The 26,168-nt window shown below is 44.5% G+C and overlaps 1 protein-coding gene across 3 annotated transcripts in view; it reads left to right on the forward strand.

Annotated features, from left to right (window-relative positions):
- LOC108415151 (SH3 and multiple ankyrin repeat domains protein 1) overlaps positions 1–22,949 on the forward strand; it is a 153,520-nt gene extending 130,571 nt beyond the window's left edge. For 2 of the 3 annotated variants that reach the window (XM_037536797.1, XM_037536798.1), the window contains exons 21-28: positions 2,809–2,835; positions 2,960–3,019; positions 3,996–4,111; positions 10,637–10,763; positions 10,887–11,131; positions 13,321–15,971; positions 17,309–18,646; positions 21,825–22,949. In XM_037536797.1, the coding sequence (XP_037392694.1) occupies positions 2,809–2,835; positions 2,960–3,019; positions 3,996–4,111; positions 10,637–10,763; positions 10,887–11,131; positions 13,321–15,971; positions 17,309–18,646; positions 21,825–21,906 (4,646 nt within the window). In that variant the 3' untranslated portion in view covers positions 21,907–22,949. Of the gene's footprint in view, positions 1–2,808; positions 2,836–2,959; positions 3,020–3,995; positions 4,112–10,636; positions 10,764–10,886; positions 11,132–13,320; positions 15,972–17,308; positions 18,647–21,824 lie in introns of those variants that run through there. The other variant, XM_037536799.1, reaches the window with a different exon arrangement.
- The last annotated feature ends 3,219 nt before the right edge of the window (positions 22,950–26,168 follow it).

Genomic DNA, 26,168 nt, shown 5'->3' on the forward strand with positions numbered 1-26,168 from the left:
TTCTGTCACACGGATACATCACACCGCTATACCTCACGGTTCTGTCACACTGATACATCACACCGCTATACCTCACTGTTCTGTCACACGGATACATCACACCGCTATACCTCACGGTTCTGTCACACTGATACATCACACCGCTATACCTCACGGTTCTGTCACACTGATACATCACAGCGCTATACCTCACGGTTCTGTCACACTGATACTTTACACCGCTATACCTCACGGTTCTGTCACACTGATACATCACACCGCTATACCTCACGGTTCTGTCACACTGATACATCACACCGCTATACCTCACGGTTCTGTCACACGGATACATCACACCGCTATACCTCACGGTTCTGTCACACTGATACATCACACCATATACCTCACGGTTCTGTCACACTGATACATCACACCGCTATACCTCACGGTTCTGTCACACTGATACATCACACCGCTATACCTCACGGTTCTGTCACACTGATACATCACACCGCTATACCTCACGGTTCTGTCACACGGATACTTCACACCGCTATACCTCACGGTTCTGTCACACTGATACATCACACCGCTATACCTCACGGTTCTGTCACACTGATACATCACACCGCTATACCTCACGGTTCTGTCACACGGATACATCACACCGCTATACCTCACGGTTCTGTCACACTGATACATCACACCGCTATACCTCACGGTTCTGTCACACTGATACATCACACCGCTATACCTCACGGTTCTGTCACACGGATACATCACACCGCTATACCTCACGGTTCTGTCACACTGATACATCACACCGCTATACCTCACGGTTCTGTCACACGGATACGGTGTGCGACCGTGGAATATAGCGGTGTGATAGCTGTCTCATACAGTAGAGTGATACAGCAGTGTGATATTTTAGTGTTTTATTGTAGCGTGCTGTAGCAGTGAGAGACAACACTGATACAACCTTTTAATATTATAGCGGTGTGGTACAGTGGTGTGATACAGCAGGGCAGTGTAGCGGTGTGGTACAGTGGTGTGATACAGCAGGGCAGTGTAGCGGTGTGGTACAGTGGTGTGATACAGCAGGGCAGTGTAGCGGTGTGGTACAGTGGTGTGATACAGCAGGGCAGTGTAGCGGTGTGGTACAGTGGTGTGATACAGCAGGGCAGTGTAGCGGTGTGGTACAGTGGTGTGATACAGCAGGGCAGTGTAGCGGTGTGGTACAGTGGTGTGATACAGCAGGGCAGTGTAGCGGTGTGGTACAGTGGTGTGATACAGCAGGGCAGTGTAGCGGTGTGGTACAGTGGTGTGATACAGCAGGGCAGTGTAGCGGTGTGGTACAGTGGTGTGATACAGCAGGGCAGTGTAGCGGTGTGGTACAGTGGTGTGATACAGCAGGGCAGTGTAGCAGTGTGGTACAGTGGTGTGATACAGCAGGGCAGTGTAGCGGTGTGGTACAGTGGTGTGATACAGCAGGGCAGTGTAGCAGTGTGGTACAGTGGTGTGATACAGCAGGGCAGTGTAGCGGTGTGGTACAGTGGTGTGATACAGCAGGGCAGTGTAGCGGTGTGGTACAGTGGTGTGATACAGCAGGGCAGTGTAGCGGTGTGGTACAGTGGAGTGATACAGCAGGGCAGTGTAGCGGTGTGGTACAGTGGAGTGATACAGCAGGGCAGTGTAGCGGTGGCTTTAACCACATAACCTGGTCCTTACAGAAACTCAGTTTTCTACAAACTGGAAATATTAGTTTAAGTAGTTTCATTAAAATCTATTGTTGAAAATATGTGACTTTTTTTCTTATCTTATCTTATTAGCGATGAGTAAACCCTGAGAGGGCTCCCCCTATTGGATGTTTGGAGACATAAGCAAGAAAGCTTCTACAGGGGTTCTTAACCCGGAGGTCCCATTGTGGTTCCAGGGGGTTGCGATGTGATAGATTTTATACACATACACCAAGTAAAATGAGTAAAAAGCATTCATTTCTGAAAGTATTCAAGTTCAAGGTGAAGAAAAAGAAGAGGGCGAGCTGTGGCATCCTCTTTCTGAAAAACATTAAACAGAAACTTTCCTTACTCAGTACGTTACATTATCACGCCTACTTGCAAAAAACAAACTAGTTGCCCAGCCAACGCTGACCGTTTACCACAAAACGGTGACAGGGCAATCCATGTTTTTTTACCCTAAAACAGGGGCAAACTCTTAAAAGGTTCAGAACCCTGTCCTGTAGTATTCCTCATGTCCTATTAATCAAAAGCTGATCTGTTTGGGAGATCTGTTATTATAGACTTCACAGTCCGAACAGCATTGAGCGTGGCAGTCATGGGCTGGAGGTCAGGGAACCGGCCCTGTGACCAGAAGGTCGCCGGTTCGATCCCCAGAGCCGACAGTCCAGAAATGAAGTGCCGTTGAGCAAGACACCTAACCCCCAACTGCCCCCCGGGCGCCGTGGATAGGGCTGCCCACTGCTCTGGGCAAGTGTGCTCACTGCCCCCTAGTGTGTGTGTTCACTAGTGTGTATGTGGTGTTTCACTGCACAGACGGGTTAAATGCAGAGGTGAAATTTGTGGGACTAATAAGGGTCTCTTAATTTTAACCACTTAATCTTTAAAGAACTACTAAGACTTATGTAAGTATATGTAAATTATTCTTCGGCCCAGTATGAAATGTACAGCTTTCAGTTACACATAAAGGTGAATGCATTTAAGGGCACTGCATAGGCATGACAGCTCATGATGGACCCACTGCCCAACCAGAGAAACTGATCTAAAGGAAACACTGAAAAACCTCAGTAATGAACACTGTGTCCTGTTACAGCTGCGTCGCCGTGGAAGAAGAAGCCAGGTAGTGTGATTTTCACTGTTCACCTTTCTTTTGCATGTGCTGTATGAGTTTAATGGAGAACATTTGAGTGGAGTGATCATGTAAGTATGATGTGCGTGTGGTTTGAATGTTTTTCTGTTTTCAGATCAGTCCGAGAGCTCTCAGCCTCCCGATAAGAAGAGGAGTGTTTACCAAATGGCACTTAGTAAGGAGTACAATGCATCCATTCAGTTTTCAAGATTTCCAGTCTTGATTTCCTTTCTTTCAATCTTTTTCAGTCTTTATTCAGTAACCGTGACTACTAGAGCTAGGCTCTCCGTTCGAGGCTGTAAATGTCAAAACTCAGCGAAAAAAGAGAAAAAATGCTGTTCTAGATTAAACACGGTCATTTCTAGCTTTTAAAAGATATTCTCCATGTTTTATTTGAGGCTTGTAAGAGACGTTATCGTATATCTGAGCTTGTACGTCAGTGTTGCAGCGACTCAGTGAAGAGTCCAGATGTAGAGCTGCCACCACTTACATTCCTAACAACTAACTGGAACCTGTTTACACCACGACTCGTGTTCACAGCGATGTATCTAGAAGTTCCAGAACATTTTTTCTAAGAAAAATTGGTCCCATTCATCGTAACGCAGAATGGGTTTGATTGGTTCCTCTGTCACTTTAATCATGTTGATAGTTAATCTGATGTGTAAGGCCTTCAGACCACCTCCTGAAGTGGTAACCAATGGGAGAGCTCCCTTGGCTTAGATCTACCTAGATACCACAGAGAGAACAATCCTGATTGGACAATTGTTCATTGGACGTTTCAAGAGCTTAGCCATTATATAAAATAGAGTATAGCTTCAGTTTCTGGAGTTTAAATACAAAAAAAAGATAATTCTAGGAAAAATAAGTGAACTAGAAATCACAGATGTGTTTGTATTCCCAGAAATCATTAGGCCTCAGTGTTTCCCTTGGCTTTGTTGGCATGGCTGCCTAAAATACAATGTTGCCTAAGCAACAAGAAAAATCTCTCTTTTTATCTCTGTTTGACTTCTCATTCATTTCTTAGTCTCGCTCTTTTCCTTTCCTTTCCGTTTCTCTCTTTCTCTCTCTATTCCTTCTGTATGTTCCAGTTAGATTGTAATTAAACCATAAACACTAAAATCTAAACTCTAATAAAACTCTAAATCTGACAGACAAGCTGGACGAGATTCTGGCCGCTGCTCAGCAGACAATCAGCACGTCTGACTCTCAGGGTCACCGGGGTCACGGAGGCAAGAAGGACCGGAACAAGGGCTTCTATGCTAATGAGGTACAGCCACTGTTACTGTAGTTAAAGTTTAATAGTGCTGCTAGTGTTACCATGGTTACACTAATGAGGTACAGCCACTGTTACTGTAGTTAAAGTTTAATAGTGCTGCTGGTGTTACCATGGTTACACTAATGAGGTACAGCCACTGTTACTGTAGTTAAAGTATAATAGTGCTGCTGGTGTTACTATGGTTACACTAATGAGGTACAGCCACTGTTATTGTAGTTAAAGTATAATAGTGCTGCTGGTGTTACTATGGTTACACTAATGAGGTACAGCCATTGTTACTGTAGTTAAAGTTTAATAGTGCTGCTGGTGTTACCATGGTTACACTAATGAGGTACAGCCACTGTTACTGTAGTTAAAGTTTAATAGTGCTGCTGGTGTTACCATGGTTACACTAATGAGGTACAGCCACTGTTACTGTAGTTAAAGTATAATAGTGCTGCTGGTGTTACTATGGTTACACTAATGAGGTACAGCCACTGTTACTATAGTTAAAGTATAATAGTGCTGCTGGTGTTACCATGGTTACACTAATGAGGTACAGCCACTGTTACTGTAGTTAAAGTATAATAGTGCTGCTGGTGTTACCATGGTTACACTAATGAGGTATAGCCACTGTTACTGTAGTTAAAGTATAATAGTGCTGCTGGTGTTACCATGGTTACACTAATGAGGTACAGCCACTGTTACTGTAGTTAAAATATAATAGTGCTGCTAGTGTTACAATGGTTACACTAATGAGGTACAGCCACTGTTACTGTAGTTAAAGTATAATAGTTCTGCTGGTGTTACCATGGTTACACTAATGAAGTACAGCCACTGTTACTGTAGTTAAAGTATAATAGTGCTGCTAGTGTTACCATGGTTACACTAATGAAGCACAGCCACTGTTACTGTAGTTAAAGTATAATAGTGCTGCTGGTGTTACTATGGTTACACTAATGAGTTACAGCCACTGTTACTGTAGTTAAAGTTTAATAGTGCTGCTGGTGTTACCATGGTTACACTAATGAGGTACAGCCACTGTTACTGTAGCTGAAGTATAATAGTGCTGCTGGTGTTACCATGGTTACACTAATGAGGTACAGCCACTGTTACTGTAGTTGAAGTATAATAGTGCTGCTGGTGTTACCATGGTTACACTAATGAAGTACAGCCACTGTTACTGTAGTTAAAGTATAATAGTGCTGCTAGTGTTACCATGGTTACACTAATGAAGTACAGCCACTGTTACTGTAGTTAAAGTGTAATAGTGCTGCTGGTGTTACTATGGTTACACTAATGAGGTACAGCCACTGTTACTGTAGTTAAAGTTTAATAGTGCTGCTGGTGTTACCATGGTTACACTAATGAGGTACAGCCACTGTTACTGTAGTTAAAGTATAATAGTGCTGCTGGTGTTACTATGGTTACACTAATGAGGTACAGCCACTGTTACTGTAGTTAAAGTATAATAGTGCTGCTGGTGTTACCATGGTTAGACTAATGAGGTACAGCCACTGTTACTGTAGTTAAAGTATAATAGTGCTGCTGGTGTTACCATGGTTACACTAATGAGGTACAGCCACTGTTACTGTAGTTGAAGTATAATAGTGCTGCTGGTGTTACCATGGTTACACTAATGAGGTACAGCCACTGTTACTGTAGTTAAAGTTTAATAGTGCTGCTGGTGTTACCATGGTTACACTAATGAGGTACAGCCACTGTTACTGTAGTTAAAGTTTAATAGTGCTGCTGGTGTTACCATGGTTACACTAATGAGGTACAGCCACTGTTACTGTAGTTAAAGTTTAATAGTGCTGCTGGTGTTACCATGGTTACACTAATGAGGTACAGCCACTGTTACTGTAGTTAAAGTATAATAGTGCTGCTGGTGTTACTATGGTTACACTAATGAGGTACAGCCACTGTTACTATAGTTAAAGTATAATAGTGCTGCTGGTGTTACCATGGTTACACTAATGAGGTACAGCCACTGTTACTGTAGTTAAAGTTTAATAGTGCTGCTGGTGTTACCATGGTTACACTAATGAGGTACAGCCACTGTTACTGTAGTTAAAGTATAATAGTGCTGCTGGTGTTACTATGGTTACACTAATGAGGTACAGCCACTGTTACTATAGTTAAAGTATAATAGTGCTGCTGGTGTTACCATGGTTACACTAATGAGGTACAGCCACTGTTACTGTAGTTAAAGTTTAATAGTGCTGCTGGTGTTACCATGGTTACACTAATGAGGTACAGCCACTGTTACTGTAGTTAAAGTATAATAGTGCTGCTGGTGTTACTATGGTTACACTAATGAGGTACAGCCACTGTTACTGTAGTTAAAGTATAATAGTGCTGCTGGTGTTACCATGGTTACACTAATGAGGTATAGCCACTGTTACTGTAGTTAAAGTATAATAGTGCTGCTGGTGTTACCATGGTTACACTAATGAGGTACAGCCACTGTTACTGTAGTTAAAATATAATAGTGCTGCTAGTGTCACAATGGTTACACTAATGAGGTACAGCCACTGTTACTGTAGTTAAAGTATAATAGTTCTGCTGGTGTTACCATGGTTACACTAATGAAGTACAGCCACTGTTACTGTAGTTAAAGTATAATAGTGCTGCTAGTGTTACCATGGTTACACTAATGAAGCACAGCCACTGTTACTGTAGTTAAAGTATAATAGTGCTGCTGGTGTTACTATGGTTACACTAATGAGTTACAGCCACTGTTACTGTAGTTAAAGTTTAATAGTGCTGCTGGTGTTACCATGGTTACACTAATGAGGTACAGCCACTGTTACTGTAGCTGAAGTATAATAGTGCTGCTGGTGTTACCATGGTTAGACTAATGAGGTACAGCCACTGTTACTGTAGTTGAAGTATAATAGTGCTGCTGGTGTTACCATGGTTACACTAATGAAGTACAGCCACTGTTACTGTAGTTAAAGTGTAATAGTGCTGCTGGTGTTACTATGGTTACACTAATGAGGTACAGCCACTGTTACTGTAGTTAAAGTTTAATAGTGCTGCTGGTGTTACCATGGTTACACTAATGAGGTACAGCCACTGTTACTGTAGTTAAAGTATAATAGTGCTGCTGGTGTTACTATGGTTACACTAATGAGGTACAGCCACTGTTACTGTAGTTAAAGTATAATAGTGCTGCTGGTGTTACCATGGTTAGACTAATGAGGTACAGCCACTGTTACTGTAGTTAAAGTATAATAGTGCTGCTGGTGTTACCATGGTTACACTAATGAGGTACAGCCACTGTTACTGTAGTTGAAGTATAATAGTGCTGCTGGTGTTACCATGGTTACACTAATGAGGTACAGCCACTGTTACTGTAGTTAAAGTTTAATAGTGCTGCTGGTGTTACCATGGTTACACTAATGAGGTACAGCCACTGTTACTGTAGTTAAAGTATAATAGTGCTGCTGGTGTTACCATGGTTACACTAAAGATGTACAGCCACTGTTACTGTAGTTAAAGTATAATAGTGCTGCTGGTGTTACCATGGTTACACTAATGAGGTACAGCCACTGTTACTGTAGTTAAAGTATAATAGTGCTGCTGGTGTTACCATGGTTACACTAATGAAGTACAGCTACTGTTACTGTACTTAAAGTATAATAGTGCTGCTGGTGTTACCATGGTTACACTGAGGTACAGCCACTGTTACTGTAGTTAAAGTATAATAGTACTGCTGGTGTTACCATGGTTACACTAATGAAGTACAGCTACTGTTACTGTAGTTAAAGTATAATAGTGCTGCTGGTGTTACCATGGTTACACTAATGAGGTACAGCCACTATTACTGTAGTTAAAGTATAATAGTGCTGCTGGTGTTACCATGGTTACACTAATGAGGTACAGCCACTATTACTGTAGTTAAAGTATAATAGTGCTGCTGGTGTTACCATGGTTACACTAATGAGGTACAGCCACTATTACTGTAGTTAAAGTATAATAGTGCTGCTGATGTTACCATGGTTACACTAATGAGGTACAGCCACTATTACTGTAGTTAAAGTATAAAGTGCTGCTGGTGTTACCATGGTTACACTAATGAGGTACAGCCACTGTTACTGTAGTTAAAGTATAATAGTGCTGCTGGTGTTACTATGGTTACACTAATGAGGTACAGCCACTGTTACTGTAGTTAAAGTATAATAGTGCTGCTGGTGTTACCATGGTTACACTAATGAGGTATAGCCACTGTTACTGTAGTTAAAGTATAATAGTGCTGCTGGTGTTACCATGGTTACACTAATGAGGTACAGCCACTGTTACTGTAGTTAAAATATAATAGTGCTGCTAGTGTCACAATGGTTACACTAATGAGGTACAGCCACTGTTACTGTAGTTAAAGTATAATAGTTCTGCTGGTGTTACCATGGTTACACTAATGAAGTACAGCCACTGTTACTGTAGTTAAAGTATAATAGTGCTGCTAGTGTTACCATGGTTACACTAATGAAGCACAGCCACTGTTACTGTAGTTAAAGTATAATAGTGCTGCTGGTGTTACTATGGTTACACTAATGAGTTACAGCCACTGTTACTGTAGTTAAAGTTTAATAGTGCTGCTGGTGTTACCATGGTTACACTAATGAGGTACAGCCACTGTTACTGTAGCTGAAGTATAATAGTGCTGCTGGTGTTACCATGGTTACACTAATGAGGTACAGCCACTGTTACTGTAGTTGAAGTATAATAGTGCTGCTGGTGTTACCATGGTTACACTAATGAAGTACAGCCACTGTTACTGTAGTTAAAGTGTAATAGTGCTGCTGGTGTTACTATGGTTACACTAATGAGGTACAGCCACTGTTACTGTAGTTAAAGTTTAATAGTGCTGCTGGTGTTACCATGGTTACACTAATGAGGTACAGCCACTGTTACTGTAGTTAAAGTATAATAGTGCTGCTGGTGTTACTATGGTTACACTAATGAGGTACAGCCACTGTTACTGTAGTTAAAGTATAATAGTGCTGCTGGTGTTACCATGGTTAGACTAATGAGGTACAGCCACTGTTACTGTAGTTAAAGTATAATAGTGCTGCTGGTGTTACCATGGTTACACTAATGAGGTACAGCCACTGTTACTGTAGTTGAAGTATAATAGTGCTGCTGGTGTTACCATGGTTACACTAATGAGGTACAGCCACTGTTACTGTAGTTAAAGTTTAATAGTGCTGCTGGTGTTACCATGGTTACACTAATGAGGTACAGCCACTGTTACTGTAGTTAAAGTATAATAGTGCTGCTGGTGTTACCATGGTTACACTAAAGATGTACAGCCACTGTTACTGTAGTTAAAGTATAATAGTGCTGCTGGTGTTACCATGGTTACACTAATGAGGTACAGCCACTGTTACTGTAGTTAAAGTATAATAGTGCTGCTGGTGTTACCATGGTTACACTAATGAAGTACAGCTACTGTTACTGTACTTAAAGTATAATAGTGCTGCTGGTGTTACCATGGTTACACTGAGGTACAGCCACTGTTACTGTAGTTAAAGTATAATAGTACTGCTGGTGTTACCATGGTTACACTAATGAAGTACAGCTACTGTTACTGTAGTTAAAGTATAATAGTGCTGCTGGTGTTACCATGGTTACACTAATGAGGTACAGCCACTATTACTGTAGTTAAAGTATAATAGTGCTGCTGGTGTTACCATGGTTACACTAATGAGGTACAGCCACTATTACTGTAGTTAAAGTATAATAGTGCTGCTGGTGTTACCATGGTTACACTAATGAGGTACAGCCACTATTACTGTAGTTAAAGTATAATAGTGCTGCTGATGTTACCATGGTTACACTAATGAGGTACAGCCACTATTACTGTAGTTAAAGTATAAAGTGCTGCTGGTGTTACCGTGGTTACACTAATGAGGTACAGCCACTGTTACTACAGTAACTATATCAGAGCGCTGCTAATGTTACCCTGGTTATACTAACAAGGTACAGCCACTGATACTGTTATTGCAATAGCAAAGTGTTACTGCTGTTACCCTGGTTACTGTTACTATAGTTACAATATAAAAACGCCTGTTCCTGTAATGAGTTACAGCCACTGTGAACATAGTGACAGTATTGAAACACTGCTGCTGTTACCCTGGTTACACTAACATGCTACAGCCATTGTTACTATAGATACAGTATCACATTGCTGTATCTATTATCTTGGTTTTATTTTTGTATTATTGCCCCATTTTATTACACTAATGATGTTACACTATTAAACTACTGCTGATATTAAAACTATCAAACCAGGTTTCCTTCTTTACGCTAATGAAGTACAGGCACTGTATTACCATCATTACCATAGTTACACCATCATAGCACTAGTTATAAAACATCTCTCTCTCTCTCTCTCTCTCGCTCTCTCGCTCTCCCCCCTTGTATTGCTGCCTCCTGCTTTCTGCAGTACATACAGTTTTGGGCTTGCTGTGAGATCTGAAAACTAGGCAACTCTGGTCAATATTTAATGTATGCGTATCTGTTTTACAGCAAAGTTTTGACCAATCAGGAGGTGTTGGCATGATGTCATCAGGGTCTGGGTATGGTTCTAATTATGCCCAGTTTTCATCAGGCCACGCCCCTCAGCATGGTATGATGCTTCGTCAGAAATCTGTTGGTAAGTTGATGTTCATCCATCCATTGCTGCAGTTCCTGATTAGGCAGGAAGCAGCTGGTGTGAGCGATAGAGTTTGCTTTATTTTCGCCTTTAAGTCTGTCTCTCTCTTACTATTTACCTTAGGAGTAGCAGAGGAGGAAAGGGGGCATTTGCACCCCCCAACTATGAAACTCTCTCGCAGCCTGTCCGTCCCGGGACCAGATGACATCCCACCTCCCCCTGAGACGACTGCACCGGAACCACCCCTGCCTGCTAGCAGGAGAGTGGAGCTAACCCACGCTAACCCTGCCCCTCCAATGCCCCCTTCCCACTACCTTCCCCATGGCCAGGTGTCAAACAGGGCCCCTCCGCACCCACCCCCTCGCAGGGTGAGCATCACACACAGTCAGAGATGAAGGGTCATGAACATTTCTAAACATTTTAAAATGTACCAGTGCACAGGATACAGGGCGTATTAGACAAGATTCACTCAAAATCCAGGACATTATCAGGATTCTTTCACCAGTAATGACTGCGCTTTGCAACGTTACCACACGTGCAGTTAATGCAAGTCTTCATACATGCAATGGAAACATTTTGCTTTGAACATGAGGAGAGAAGGAAAACTGCTGTATCAGCTTTATATGGGTTTTGATTCTGGCCTGTGTTTACACTCAACAGCATCCTTACATATTACCATTACAATCCAAGATAAAATGAATTTGTGAAAGTGAATTTGAATTTGTAAGATTTAGCATACAGTGTTAAAAGCATTCAGTCAGCCACTGATTGTGAAAGTTCTCCTACTGAGAAAGACGAGGCGTCTGTAATTTTCATCATAGCTACACTTCAACTATGAGTGACAACATGAGGAAAAAAAATCTAGGAAATCTCATTGTAAGATTTTTAAAGAATTTATTTGTAAATTATGGTGGAAAATAAGTATTTGGTCAATAACAGAAGTTCAACTCAATACTCTGTATCATAACCTTTGTTGGCAATGACAGAGGTCAAACGTTTCCTGCAGGTCTTCACCAGGTTTGCACTGTAGCTGGTATTTTGGCCCGTTCCTCCTGCAGATCTCCTCTAGAGCAGTGATGTTCTGGGGCTGTCGCTGGGCAACACGGACCTTCAACTCCCTCCACAAATTTTCTGTGGGGTTGAGGTCTGGAGACTGGCTAGGCCACTCAAGGACCTTGAAATGCTTTTTACGGAGCCCCTCCTTTGTTGCCGAGCGGTGTGTTTGGGATCATTGTCATGCTAGAAGACCCAGCCACGTTCCATCTTCAATGCTCTCACTGATGGAAGGAGATTTTGGCTTAAAATTTCACGATACACGGCCCCGTTCATTCTTCCCTTAACACGGGTCAGTCGTCCTGTCCCCTTTGCAGAAAAACAGCTCCAAAGCCTGATGTTTCCACCTCCATGCTTCACAGTAGGTTTGGTGTTCTTGGGCTGCAACTCAGCATTCTTCTTCCTCCAAACACGACGAGTTGAGTTTTTACCAAAAAGTTCTATTTTGGTTTCATCTGACCACATGATATTCTCCCGATCTTCTTCTGGATCGTCCATATGCTCTCTGGCAAACCTCAGACGGGCCTGGACGTGTACTGGCTTAAGCAGGGGACACGCCTGGCACTGCAGGATCTGAGTCCCTCTCGGCGTCGTGTGTTACTGAGGGTCGCCTTTGTTACTTTGGTCCCAGCTCTCTGCAGGTCATTCATCAGGTCACTCCGTGTAGTTCTGGGATTTCTGCTCACCGTTCTCATGATCATTTTGACCCCATGGGCTGAGATCTTGCGTGGACCCCAGATCGAGGGAGATTATCACTAGTCTTGTACGTCTTCCATTTTCTTACAGTTGCTCCCACAGTTGATTTCTTAGCCCACCAACCTGCTTGCCTGTTGTAGATTCACTCTTCCCAGCCTGGTGCAGGGCTACAATGTTCTTCCTGGTGTCCTTCGACAGCTCTTTGGTCTTGGCCGTGGTTGAGTTTGGAGTCTGACTGTTTGAGGCTGTGGACAGGTGTCTTTTATACAGATAACGAGGTCAAACAGGTGCCATTAATACAGGTAACGAGTGGAGGACAGAAGAGCTTCTTAAAGAAGAAGTTACAGGTCTGTGAGAGACAGAAATCTTGCTTGTTTGTGGGCAACCAAATAATTATTTTCCACCATAATTTACAAATAAATTCTTTAGAAATCCTACAATGTGATTTCCTGGATTTTTTTTCTCATATTGTCTCTCATAGTTGAAGTGTAGCTATGATGAAAATTACAGACCTCTCATCTTTCTAAGTAGGAGAACTTGCACAATCAGTGGCTGACTAAACACTTTTTTGCCCCACTGTATTACCAGGGGATTATTGAAAGCTCTTGCAATTCCAAATTCAGGCATGATATTTAGCCAACTAACTAAATGCCTGGAACAGTGTAAGCATCATTGTAAAATAGTCCTCCCTAATAATGAATGACCAATACTAATGATGCTGTACCTGAAGTTTTGTTCCTATTTTCAGTTTGTTTTTGTTTTGTGTACCATTTATAATTCCTGCTTTCATATACTCTTTTTCTTACAGGTGGAGGCTGATACTGTAAGAAGGGGAGGAGCTAAGATGGGTGGTCTAAGGCGTGGTTACAGCAGTGCCACACCCCCCTCTGACATGGCTCCAAAGCAGCTGCCAGCACAGCGCAGCCAATCTCCAGGTGTGGCCAAATCGGCTGGTCGGCGAGGAGGAAAGGGGCCTCTGTTGAAGCAGCGTAAGGTGGAGGAGGGTGGGGCTGGGCAGACAGAGAAGAGCTCAATCCCCATCCCAACCATTATCGTGAAGGCACCTTCCACCAGCAGCTCTGGACACAGCAGCCAGAACAGCAGTGTGGAAGCGGAGCCTCCTCCACAACTGGATGATGAAGAGGAGGAGCCTCCCAGCCCTGAGACTCCTGCCGGCCTACCACCTGTCCTGCCACCCATTCACACATCAGAACGGGTGGATATCAGTACTGGAGGCACGGCTAAACGAGAAAGAGAGCGTTACCGAGACTCCCGCAGGAAAAGCACTTCCTTCTACTACTCCTCTGAGGAGGACATGCTAGATGAGCCAGACTCTGTCCAAACTCCATCTGAGTCTGGCACCTCCCCTCGCCTCCGCCCATCTAAGTCCATCGATGAGGGTCTTTTCTCTAGCGATGCCGGCAGCATGCCACCCGCTTTTGGACTGCCGCAGTATGCCTCTGCCACTCCCCACCATGCCACCACCTTCATCCATCCTCTTACTGGGAAAGTTCTGGACCCTGCAAGCCCCTTGGGCCTGGCACTAGCTGCTCGGGAGCGGGCTCTCAAAGATGATCGGCGTACCCGCAGGGAAGACAGACATTTTGGCCGACAGTTTTCCACTGCTGGTGCCTTTCCTTCTGCTACCCACAACCCTCAGCACCCTCAACACCCTCTGCACCACCCAGTCTCCTCCACTTATATGCACCAATCACACACTGCCCTCTATATGAGTGGCACAGGCACCACCCCTTCATCTACAGGGCACTCCCCTCTGAGCCGACCCCAGTCTCCCCGGATGCTCCCCTGGAGTGGGGAGGCTGGGGACAGAGAAGGCAGAGAAGCTCAGAAGGTACGGTTTACAGCTGACAAAACCAACCAGTATCAGACTTTTCTTAGAGATAGGGAAGGGTACGGGAAGGTGCCACCTCAGGCCCCTCGTAGACCCTCCTTACTGCGCATGGAAAGTGAGATGAGCAGTAACGCTACAGGCTATGTGAGCCATGTGCCCTCTAGCCCTGCCCAGGAACCCGCAAGAGGGGGAGATAGGGCCGTACAGAAACACAGATCAACAGACAGAGAGAGAGATGAAGAAACAGATGGAGATCCTGTGGGAGAGAGTGGAGGGAGTGTGATGGTTTTGCCTCCTCCAGCACCATCAGTTGATGTGGCTGATGAGTTCGTGTTTGCCGAGCCCCTGCCCCCTCCTCTACAGTTTGCTAATGGAGAGGACAGATCAACCCAAGGAACAACAGGGTACACCCATCAACAGCAACATGACCAAAGCCCTCAGTCAGCACCACAGTCTCTGCAGGATCATAAACTACCCCTGACCCATGAACCCCCAAGACCCACAGAATCCTCTCAGTCTCTGCCTGAAACGCAGTCCCACTCTCAGTCCTCACACTTTCATCCCTCGGCAATTGTTCATCCTTACCTCTTTCCTCCATCTCCTCTGCTCCCACCTCCCCAGCTCTGCCCAAAAATACCCCCAGCTAATCCGCCTCCACCCCCGCAACCATCCCAGCCACCCCTGCCTTCCCCACAAGCAGGGGACTCTGCTGCCTCCAGTCTAACATCATATGACAGTGAAGTGGCTAATCTGACCCAGTCAGCTCTCTCTCCAACCCTCCCATCTCCACAGACCTTCCCTTCATCCTCCTCCCCCTCTGCTCCTCCTACATCCTCAGACCCCACCTCTCTGCATAGACCTCAACCACTTTTCTATCCACCCCAAGACCGCAATGCTACTCTTACCTATGCCACGATGACGACTGCTGCCATATCCACAGCAACCGCTGCTGTGGTCACTGTCACCATGACGATGCCTTCAGCAAGTATGCCAGTCCTCACGGGGGACCAGCTCCCGCCTGCAACAAAGAGTCACGACTGGCTAGAAGCAGTGGTAGATTCTGGGATTGAGGAGCCGGACAGCCACAGCAGCAGTGACCATCACACAGAAAAACGCATTAGTGGACAGAAAGAAAAGAGACAACAAGAGAGGAGGATTGGCATAGAGAGTGGTAAACTGAGGGACGAGGTGAAAGCAGGAAGGAGAGTGTCCCTGGATTCCTGTCTGTCCAACCCTGACAGGCACAATGTTAAAACACACAATGACATGCACTCCAAAATGCACATGCACAAAACCAAACCTCCACCGCCCCCACACACTAAACCTCACACACACAACACAGCCAAAATACACGCGCACACAGAAGGTGGCCGAATGGTTCCAACCTTACGGCGACAGACCAGTGCGGCTCCTGGCCTCTACAGGCCAGACGAGGAGATGATGGGGGATAGAGGAGGACTGGAGACGATGGTGAAGGCTCCGACTTTTATGGACCGACGATTGAACTCTCCTCTCTCCAGCATGAAGGCCAGCATCATCAGCGAACTCAGCAACAAGTTGCAGCAGCTAGGGAGTTGGCAGGGCCAAGGGCTGCAGCAGTCCCAAAGGTCAGACATCATCTTTTACTGTCACCACTAATTTACACACTGTCTGATGCTTTAGACCAGTGATTCCCAAGCCTGGTCCTGCAGCACTTCTCTCCGGCACATTGTAGTTTCACTCAGTTCAACTCAGGAAACAGCTAACCAGTTGGATTGGGTACACTGGAGAAAGTGAAACACTAAAACATGCAAGTCAGGAACCAGAGCCGGGAAACACTGCATTAGAGTGCCATGGTCAGAGTTCACCCTATTGCTCTTACGTGCCTCATAAACATGCATGAGTAGTAGGTGGATCAGTGGTTAAGGCTACCTACGAGGAGCTGGAGGGTTTCTGGTTCCACAGTCATGAAATTGGCCTTGTAGGTCCTAAATTTTAGTCTTTTGTTGACTGTGCACTGCTTTTGGGCCCTTAAACAAAGCACTAAACCTCAAGCTGATTTTTAAAAATATTGCTGCTTTCATTACTTACAGCTCACATCTTAAAATAAACAGTGGCTATAAGCAGTGTTGGGATAGTTACTCAAAAAAGAATCCTTCAGTGATTTCTTTCAAATTGTAATGGAATTACATTCCTTATTGCTCTTTGTCAGCACATTAATCTATCAGTTTCATATTATCACGATTAGATGGTTCATCAGATGGTTGAGTTTACAACACCTGGATATTTCTTTCCTGCAATCATATTCACAATTGAAATTATGCAGTCAGGCGCACTCAGTCAATTGTCTTAGGTTCAAGTTCAGACACAGAGCTCTTATACCTTCTGATCCACTGACCCTTGGTAGCATCGTAAAACTGAAGTCAGTGTTCTCAGAGCCTTAGATCCTATCGTGAAAGGATGGAGTTGGCTTTCTCAGGGACTCGGAGGACCAGGATTAAGAACCTGTGATGTACAAAAAAAGGAGGACTCAGGACTGAGCCTTGCAGAACACCATAACATTGGGCTTCATTCACCAACCATTCACCAATGTTTTCTTTTTTGGGATTTGTTTTGGGGTAAGAACAGAATCTATGCATACTCAGGAGCACAAAGGTGCGAACAATTTCTTTTATTTTTCTTTTATTATTCATGAACATGTGAATCTGAAATAAACTTTTTCTTAGCACCTTTCTCAAGAACGCAAGATATTGGTGAACAAGGCCAATTGTCTTAGAATGATGTTGAGTCAGTGTTTAGACGTTTGACAATCTAAAGTTGCATTTCAGATAGCAAACACCCTGTCTGCTTGAAGAGGCACGGTCTGTATTCATCCAAGCAACAGTTTTTATGATTCTCTATTTCTGTGTATTTCCCTCTCTGGTTTATCTCTTCCCTCTCTATCCGTTACCTGTTGCTCTTGCAGGTTTTCAGAAGACCTGTCTTCATTACTTCCCACAGGTCATGCCCAGCCATCCCTCATCCCCTCTGCTCAGACACTTCAGAGAGCTCTGTCCCCCACTTTACCTACTGTTCCTATAACCCCAACTATTAGCCCTAACCCCTTAACTCAGACTCTTACCCCTAACCCCTTAGCTCCAACTATTAGCCCTAATTCTTTAACTCAGTCTATTACCCCTAATCCTTTAACCCCGACACTAACTCCAACCTTACCTTCTAACCCATTATGCCCTAATCCCTTAACCTCTCCTCTAATCTCTAACCCATTAACTCCAAGTCTGTCTCCTAACCCCTTAACCCCTACACTCACAGGTAATCCCATACCCTCCTCGCCTTTGACACCAACCCTGAACCCAACCCCACTTCCTACTAGCCCTTTGACACCATCCCTGACCCCTCTTCCACTCTCCCAATGTCCAGCTCAGCCTCCTACCTATGCTAACTGGACCCACTCCCCTTCTCCTATCTCTTTCTCCCACTGTCCTCTGTCTCCTCCCTCTCTCCCCCATGCTCCTCTCTCTCCTCTCTCCCTTGCCCATCCTCCTCTGTCCCCTCCATCTTACGCTCACCCTCCCATCTCCCCTATATCTCTCTCTCACCCACCTCTTTCTCCTTCTTCCGTGTCTCATCCCCCTCTCTCTCCGTCCTACTCACCTTACCCCACCTCCCCGAAGCATCGGGCCAAGTATCGAGCTAAAGCTATGGAGTTGTTTTCTGCATCCGAATCTCGCCGTTCTGAGTGTCACAGTCAGCGCCGTCGTGCTCCAAGCCCCTTGATTTCCTGCTCAGATCGACCTCAGCCAGGTCCACCACGTCCTTCCTCTCTTCCCCTCTTTCCTTCTGCACCCCTCTATGGCTCTCCCTTTGATATGCAGGCCCCTCTCACCCCTCCGTCTACCTCCCATCCTCTGGCTGAGCATTTCTTCCCTCAAACTCCACCTCTAATGCCCTCTCCTTCCCCAGCCCAAACATCTAATCCCCTGCTAGTCTCTCGCTCTCTCTCCCCTACCCACTTCCTGTCAGGTGGCTCCTCCCCCTCCTGTATGAGCTACCCACCAACCCTCACACCTCCCCCACCCAATCGACCTTTTGCGTCCAAGCCTCTCCCTTACTGGAGCAAATACGACGTCGCTGATTGGCTAACCTACCTGAACCTGGCAGAGCACCGAGAGCGTTTCCTAGACAATGAGATTGATGGCTCCCACCTGCCATCTCTGACGAAGGAGGACTTCCTGGACCTCGGAGTGAGCCGTGTCGGACACCGCATGAACATTGAACGTGCGCTGAAGAGGCTTACTGACAGGTGAGGATAAACAAGAACAGAGATTTGAGAAGAGAGAAGTGAGGTGGAGACAATGCCAGAGTGGGAAATCAAGAGCACTGGCAGAATTCCCGGTGGACTGTTTTCAGGCTGGTTTAGGCCAGTAATACTGCATGTAATTATGTAATTCCAAAGGCTGTAAATTCCCAAATCAAGCCTATTTTTTTGCTGTAAAAATTGCCTGCAAGCTTCTCAAATGGTACAGCCTTTTTTGTAATTCAGTGGCTGTTTAAACTTGGCAATATGAATCTGGGGCTGGTTGGCACAACAGGCAGTATTCCACAGCATGCGCTTGGCTTTGCATTGGAAATAGTGTAGCCAATTTCATATGTGAATAATATAAGGATAGAAAACGGTGAACGGTGAAAAAAACGGCACTGAAAGGCATGAATAAAAAAAAAGCACTTGCAGATGAAATGATCAGCGAAATATATTCTGAGCTGGTGGGCGGTGCGAAATGTGGGACGTGACATACTAATGAGTTTGCAGCATGTTTACTGCACTTCAGTTTTGACTTGATCACTAGCTGGCCAGCTTGGTTATGTCATCACAGCAAATAAATAAGTCAGCAATACATTGTATGTTTAATGTTTAGACTTAATTTGAACACTGTGGTTACCTCGATAATGCCTCTCTCTGCTATTAGAGTCAGCTATTTCTGCATATTCAGAGCAGAATCTGCAAGGAATGACATCACACACTGGACACAACAGCAACATGTGGAAGGTGTCTCTGTCCGATTTTAAAAAGGTCCAGTGAGAAGCTTGGTCCACAGTGTGTCCTCCTTTTCATGTGGCATGTGGAAGAGCCAGAGACTAATCGCTCTGTTTTTTGGAATAGAAAGAAAGAAAGCCTTCGTTCGTTATGGCTTGAGAGCATTTCTGGAATTTGTCTAAATCTACCAGTTTAAAGATCTGTGTGTAGGTCCCGTTTTACCCCAGTGCCTCAACCACCTTGTCATACATGCTGTTTGGTTCTGTACAGGTCCAGACTGTGAAAATCCACTCCAGGGTTTTGCTCCAACTGCCTGGCTTCAGTTGGAACAAAATCTTGGGGAGGAGTTTTACTTTCTAGAGCTGAACTACCCGCCACTGATTGTAGATTGTAGCTTCAGTTTGTGGCTCCATGCCTGTTACACCCGGGGCTGGATCCACATGGAGTCTATAGGCAGAATTGACAGCTGCCTAGAGCTTCTGCTTCATTGTTCTTCAAGATGGGCCCCATGAAGAGATCAGATGGGCACATACAGATCAAGACCCTCCCCCTACCCTTCTAACTGGCATGCAAACATAACCGCTAATGCAACAGTGGCAGCTGCAAAGCAGCGACATTAATGAGGAGCTACAAAAATACGCTTTCAATAAGAGCTACACATGATGAAGGTATGAGTCACATTGCTCGGCATGATTTCATTTCTCTGCAGGGTTTTGCTTTAGCTACCTTGTAAAAGTGCAGATCTTCTAGTAATGTCTAATCATCACATTACATCCTAGAGATTCAAGATTCAGGATTTATTTGTTTAGTGCTTTTTTACAAAGGGGGCTGATTTACAGGGAGTCCAGGTCTGAGCCCCAAAAGCTTTGCAAAGGGCAACCCCCCCCCCAACTCCCTAAGAAGAAGAGGATGGAGCTGTAAGACGAGACCCAACATCTTCTGGTCAACACCTGATGGCAAAACAAAACACAACAGCAGCAAAACGAATAACAAATTCTCACAATTACTGTACATCAGTGAATCGGTGTTTTGGACAGAGGTGTTTAGATTAACCAGCCATAACCGAGCGACTGCTGTTAGGAGCACATCGCAGTGAAAACGAGGTAAATCCACCAACAAATCCATGAACACCATTAGAAGCCCTTCAGGATGATGCAGTGAATATGTGAAAAACTCACCAGTGCCCTGTACGACTTTTCCCCAAGAGATAAAGTAGCTACAGCTTAGGCTAAAGAAACCAGCTGTTATGCGATTAAATCCCAGAAATCGTCTATAGGCATTTCCCAATGAGACAATATTTTGAATCCAGTTTCCAGTCCTGGAATTTGCACTCATTGGTAGGTATGACATTTGGTTGCCAGTTCATTACATCAGCAACTTAAAAACTACCTGTGGATACAAATTACAAGACCAGAAACTGGAGCCAAGGTCAGCATTTGAAGATTTAGCTTCATGCAGTTAGTAGCAGGTACATAGCGTCTCACTTGTAAAATGTTCAGGCAGCATAGCCCCAAGTCAACCCTGCATAAGGCTTCCTACAGTTCAGATCCGACCCTGCATGCAAACATGTGTACCGGTCTGTCAAGTTGACCAGCTGACCAGCTGTTGGATCTGTGTGTTAATATCCGCGGACTGTGACTGCCCTAAAGGGAATTCGCTGCAAGTGCCTCCTGCTGGTCAAACTGAAAATCTGTTGCTGCTGGTTTCTTTACTGTTTGCTGTCACCCCCACTGCACGTAGGTTCTGGTCTTCCTGATGTTTACGCAGGGCTGGACTGTCAAGCTTGTAACAATAGAACAATGTACAGCACTTTCTCCATCACTCTGAAGAACAGTTTAGGCATGCAAACTGCTCTCTGAGTGTTCATGGTTCTATATAAGCTCACCGGACGAAAACGTACTGAAACGTACCTAGTAGTGTGTGAACCCTCCATGAGTACCAGTACCAGTTGTTTGTGAAGGACCTCCGTTGACTTCTCAAAGCAGTTCTTGCCTGGAAGTGAAACACGCTGGCGGTCCCTGTCCATCAGTTTAGTCTTTCGGCTTCAGTTCTGATGAGAATGTCCTGTAGAATGGGATTGGGATTTCTGCCACTGCTGCTCGACCCGTACAAGTGTTGGATACACCTGCAAATTAATCTAATAGTAATCTAATAAATTAAATGTATTTTTTGGTTTTTCCTCTATACCCCTTGAATTCTATGCCTACCCCCCTCACAAATTGGTCCAGACATGCCACCAGGCATCTCCAGTCCATCCCTGAGTCCACAAGTCCACAAATCCGGCCTGTCCACAGGAAAAGACCCGTACATACTCGTGTACTCAATCATTTGTTGTGTTTACCTGCTTATGGGTGGAAAAAAGGGGGACATCTGACTACATGGATCACATTCCGTTCCTTTTCCGAGCCCTTTTGTGCTCTCACTGTGTTCCCTCTCTTTCTTCCAGGCTGTCCTCTCCTTTCTCTGTCTCCACCGTTTCCTCTGAGGGGCCGATTGAGCGTCTGAGAGACGAGGGCACTCAGAGCTGAGGGAGTTTACACTACAGACAGAGCAGGGCTACGAACTGGGACACCACTCTGAGAGAGGAGAGAGTATCTCTGAAGATGGCCTCGTAATACGAGGATCATAGAAAAACTCTAAAATACACACACAAACACAATGACAGCAAGACTGAACTCTGCATTTAACACGGGATGCTCTTCAAATCCGTCTCAATCTGCTCCATCAGTTAAATTCACCCCGATCGCCAGAGCGGTGGCAGATAGGACGTGATCAAATGGATGAGTGGGAACTCCGATTCATTCCTCTCGATCTTGACCAGGACGGAAGTGAGAGTTGGCTTCCTTGTTGCTGGAATGCTGATGTGATTTTGTTTACTCTTGAGGAAGGCAGCGTAAACTCCGAAATGTAAAGTTTATTGATTACTATAGTAATACAATGATCTTTATTGTTGTAAAACTGTGTGCAGTTGATGTTCTTATCATCCTTACCATCAAACACACGCTGGCGACGACGATGATGATGATGATGATGATGATTAATGAACATTGGCTCTAAGATTTTTATTTCCATTCATAATAATGATAATGAAGATAATAATGGTAATAAGAATAATAATCCGCATTTAACAGATAAGTACATTAACATTTTAACGCTGTAAGCATAATCAGTCTTCCAGATAGCAGAACGCAGTGAATTCTCCCTTTGGGTTTAGTTTCTCTTCATCTGCTCTCTGTACAGCTTACACACACACACACTCGCACGCACACACACACCCACACACACCGTGAATCAGACTCGGACACACTCGCACACATTCAAACGCCATACAGATTTGAGTGTGGGGGGGTTCGCTCAGAGAGAATAGGATAACTTCATTTTATTTGAGAGAATATTTTAGGAAATAGTGAAATCTATGAAATTATTGAGAACTATATACATTATGAAGATGTTTATGCAGAGTTATCTAGATTTATCAGGTATTTCTGTTGCTATGTAAGAATGATGATTATGATGGTGGTGATCTGAGATTAATGATTAAGATGTTTGAATAAATGATAATTATACTCCAGCTCACTGTGTTCTCTTCCTGATCTAACCATCCAGATTATCCCGTCCCAGCTATCAAATTCTAAATCATCTAATCTCAACTGCCTCACCTGAAACCATCCTGACCATCCAGTCCCAAACCTCAAACTACAAACCATCCAATCCCAACTAAATAACCTCAAATTAAGCAGACCATCCAGTCCCAACTACCAAACCTTAAACCACCCAACCAATATCTTACCCTGATCCACCCCGGCCATCCAATCTTAACTTCCCCGCCCAAACTAACCCTATTGTCCAGCCCCAGTTATCTAATTCCAAACCATCCAGCCCATTCAATCCCAACTCTCAAATGACAAACCATCCAAGCCTAATTATATAACCCAATCTGAACTATCATTCCCCAACCCATCCAATCCCAACTGCCCAAGCTGAAACCATCCTTACCACCCAGTCCCAACAATTAAACCCCAAGCCATCCATTCTCAACTATCTAACCCCAAACCAACCAAACCATCCAGATCCAACTCGCAAAACCCAAACCGTCTAACCATCTCCCAACTATCAAACCTTAACCCACCCAATCAATATCTTACCCAAAACCAGCCCGGCCATCCAGACCATCCAATCTCAACTGTCCAGCCCAAACGAGCCCTATGATCCAATCCCAGTTGTCAAATTCCAATAATATATACAGTAGACCATCCTTATATATTATATAAGTAGACCATCCAGTCCCAACAAACCCCCAAACCTTCCAATCTCAACCATCAATCCCCAACCCATCCAATCCCAACTGCCTAATCTGAAACCACGCTGAGTCTCAGGTGTCAAACCTTGAACTACGCTGAATTCACCCTAAACACCCTGACCATCCAGTCACAAACTGTCCAGCCCAGTGGGTTGGGTTAAATGCAGATGGGTTAAATGCAGAGGTGAAATTTCCCTGTTGAGTTCCCCGTTGACTAATAAGGGTCACTTAATCTTATCAAACTAGCCCGATGATACAGCCCCAGTTATTAAATTCCAACCATTCAGTCAATTCAGTCCCAATTCTCAAATTACAAACCATCCAATCTCAACTATCTAACCCGAAACCATCCAAATCATTCAGTTACAACTCTCAAGACCCCAAACCATTCAATTCCAAATATCTGATCCCAAACCAAGGAGATCATCAAGTGCCATCAAACCCTGTCATCCATCCAATATGAAACCCCAATCCAAGCAGACTATTAAGTTCCATCACGCCTCAAACCAAGCCATCTAGGCCATCTACAGCCAGCTATCAACCCCCAAATCATTCAGTCTGAATCATCAAACTCCAAACCACTCAGACCATCTGGTCGCAAATATCCAGCCTCAAAAAGTAAAAAATGATCAAACCCAATAGGTCTGGACCATCCAGTCCCTATGACCAGACCCCACACCACCTAGACCTTCCAGATCCAAATACCAAGCACCATACAAATCAAACCCACACCATCTTCTCCAAAAGTCTTCAACTCTTGAACTCTGCTCTTAATTGCCCTGCCATAGTCCATTCAGACCCATCTTTCGAATCCAAACGAAGGGATTAAATGGGTGGAAACCTTATTGTCCTTCATGAGTAATGGAGCAGTCTGACTGTAGATTTTATACATTTATTTGACCCCTGAATAGGAATCGCAGCCCCTTGTGCCCGACCTACTAAAACAATCAAAAGGATTGCTACTGAATTTTCCCCTCTGAACCATCTGTCATGCTACTGTTAACATGCCATCTGGGAACTTTCTTCAGCACCAACCTGACAGTTTAACTTCTAGATGCAGCAGTTAGTCATGCTGTAATTTTATAGTCATTATCTTTGACTCATAGCTCAGTGCAACAGGTGAAGAAACCGCATGGAAAGTGGAGGTTCTAAGCTTTCAGTCCGTACCACAACAATCATCCTTTACATTATACATTTCATACATCATACATGCATGAAATCATCTCTGTCAAACCGAGGAAGGTCAGAGGTGCTGACTCGGACCTATTCATGCAGGACGGAAATCAGATTTGAATGTAATTCATCACTAATTATGTTATTAATAATATTATTTGTAAGTGCGTTTAAATAATACAGGAAAATGATGTGGCCAGTGAGAACCGCACCGGTGCCAAACGTGATGAATAAAGTGGAATGTTTTTGTACAACTGCACTTTTAAAGAGACCGATTTCTATGGAAACGGACAGTAAATCTATATGAGGGGCATCATGTGATTCTGACCACTCAGTGTGGTCACAGTTGCCATGGCGATAAAGGATGACAGTGTGACAGTCCGCACAGCCATAGAATGACTCACTTTCTCTGTTTCTCACTCTTTCTCGCTTTCTCGGAGTCTCTCTCTCCCACACACCGAGATGGGCGCTCAGATTTCAGAGCTTTTCTTCCCTGAAGTTCAGCCTGTGTTGGTGGTGTAAGCTGATAAGCTGCTGTGTTCGGAGCTCGGAGGTTCGGGCTGAATGTGTGACGACCTGACGTGCTCTCGCTAATGAACTCACACGATGGGCTCTGCCACAGAGCTGTGATGAGTCGAGGGTCAGACTCTGTGTTACGTTCTCAAACACACCGACTCGTTTACACCAGGACGACACACACGTGGCCGTGGAGAAGGTGGCTGCCCAGCTGACGTGTGCAGTGGAGATTTCTTTCATTCCAGTTAAAACAGGTCTCGAACACGAGTGGTTCAGCTTCAGCTTCAGGAAAAAAGAGAACACATCTTTAACAAAATCAGACAACATACACACAAAAAGCCTCAACAACTCCACACAAAGCCTCAACAACTCCACACAAAGCCTCAACAACTCCACACAAAGCCTCAACAACTACACACAAAAAGCCTCAACAACTACACACAAAGCCTCAACAACTCCACACAAAGCCTCAACAACTCCACACAAAGCCTCAACAACTACACACAAAAAGCCTCAACAACTACACACAAAGCCTCAACAACTCCACACAAAGCCTCAACAACTACACACAAAAGCCTCAACAACTACACACAAAAAGCCTCAACAACTCCACACAAAGCCTCAACAACTACACACAAAAAGCCTCAACAACTACACACACAAAGCCTCAACAACTCCACACAAAGCCTCAACAACTACACACAAAGCCTCAACAACTCCACACAAAAAGCCTCAACAACTCCACACAAAGCCTCAACAACTCCACACAAAGCCTCAACAACTCCACACAAAGCCTCAACA

The sequence above is a fragment of the Pygocentrus nattereri genome, chromosome 3 (genome assembly GCF_015220715.1).
Source record: "Pygocentrus nattereri isolate fPygNat1 chromosome 3, fPygNat1.pri, whole genome shotgun sequence".
Lineage (NCBI taxonomy): Eukaryota > Metazoa > Chordata > Actinopteri > Characiformes > Serrasalmidae > Pygocentrus > Pygocentrus nattereri.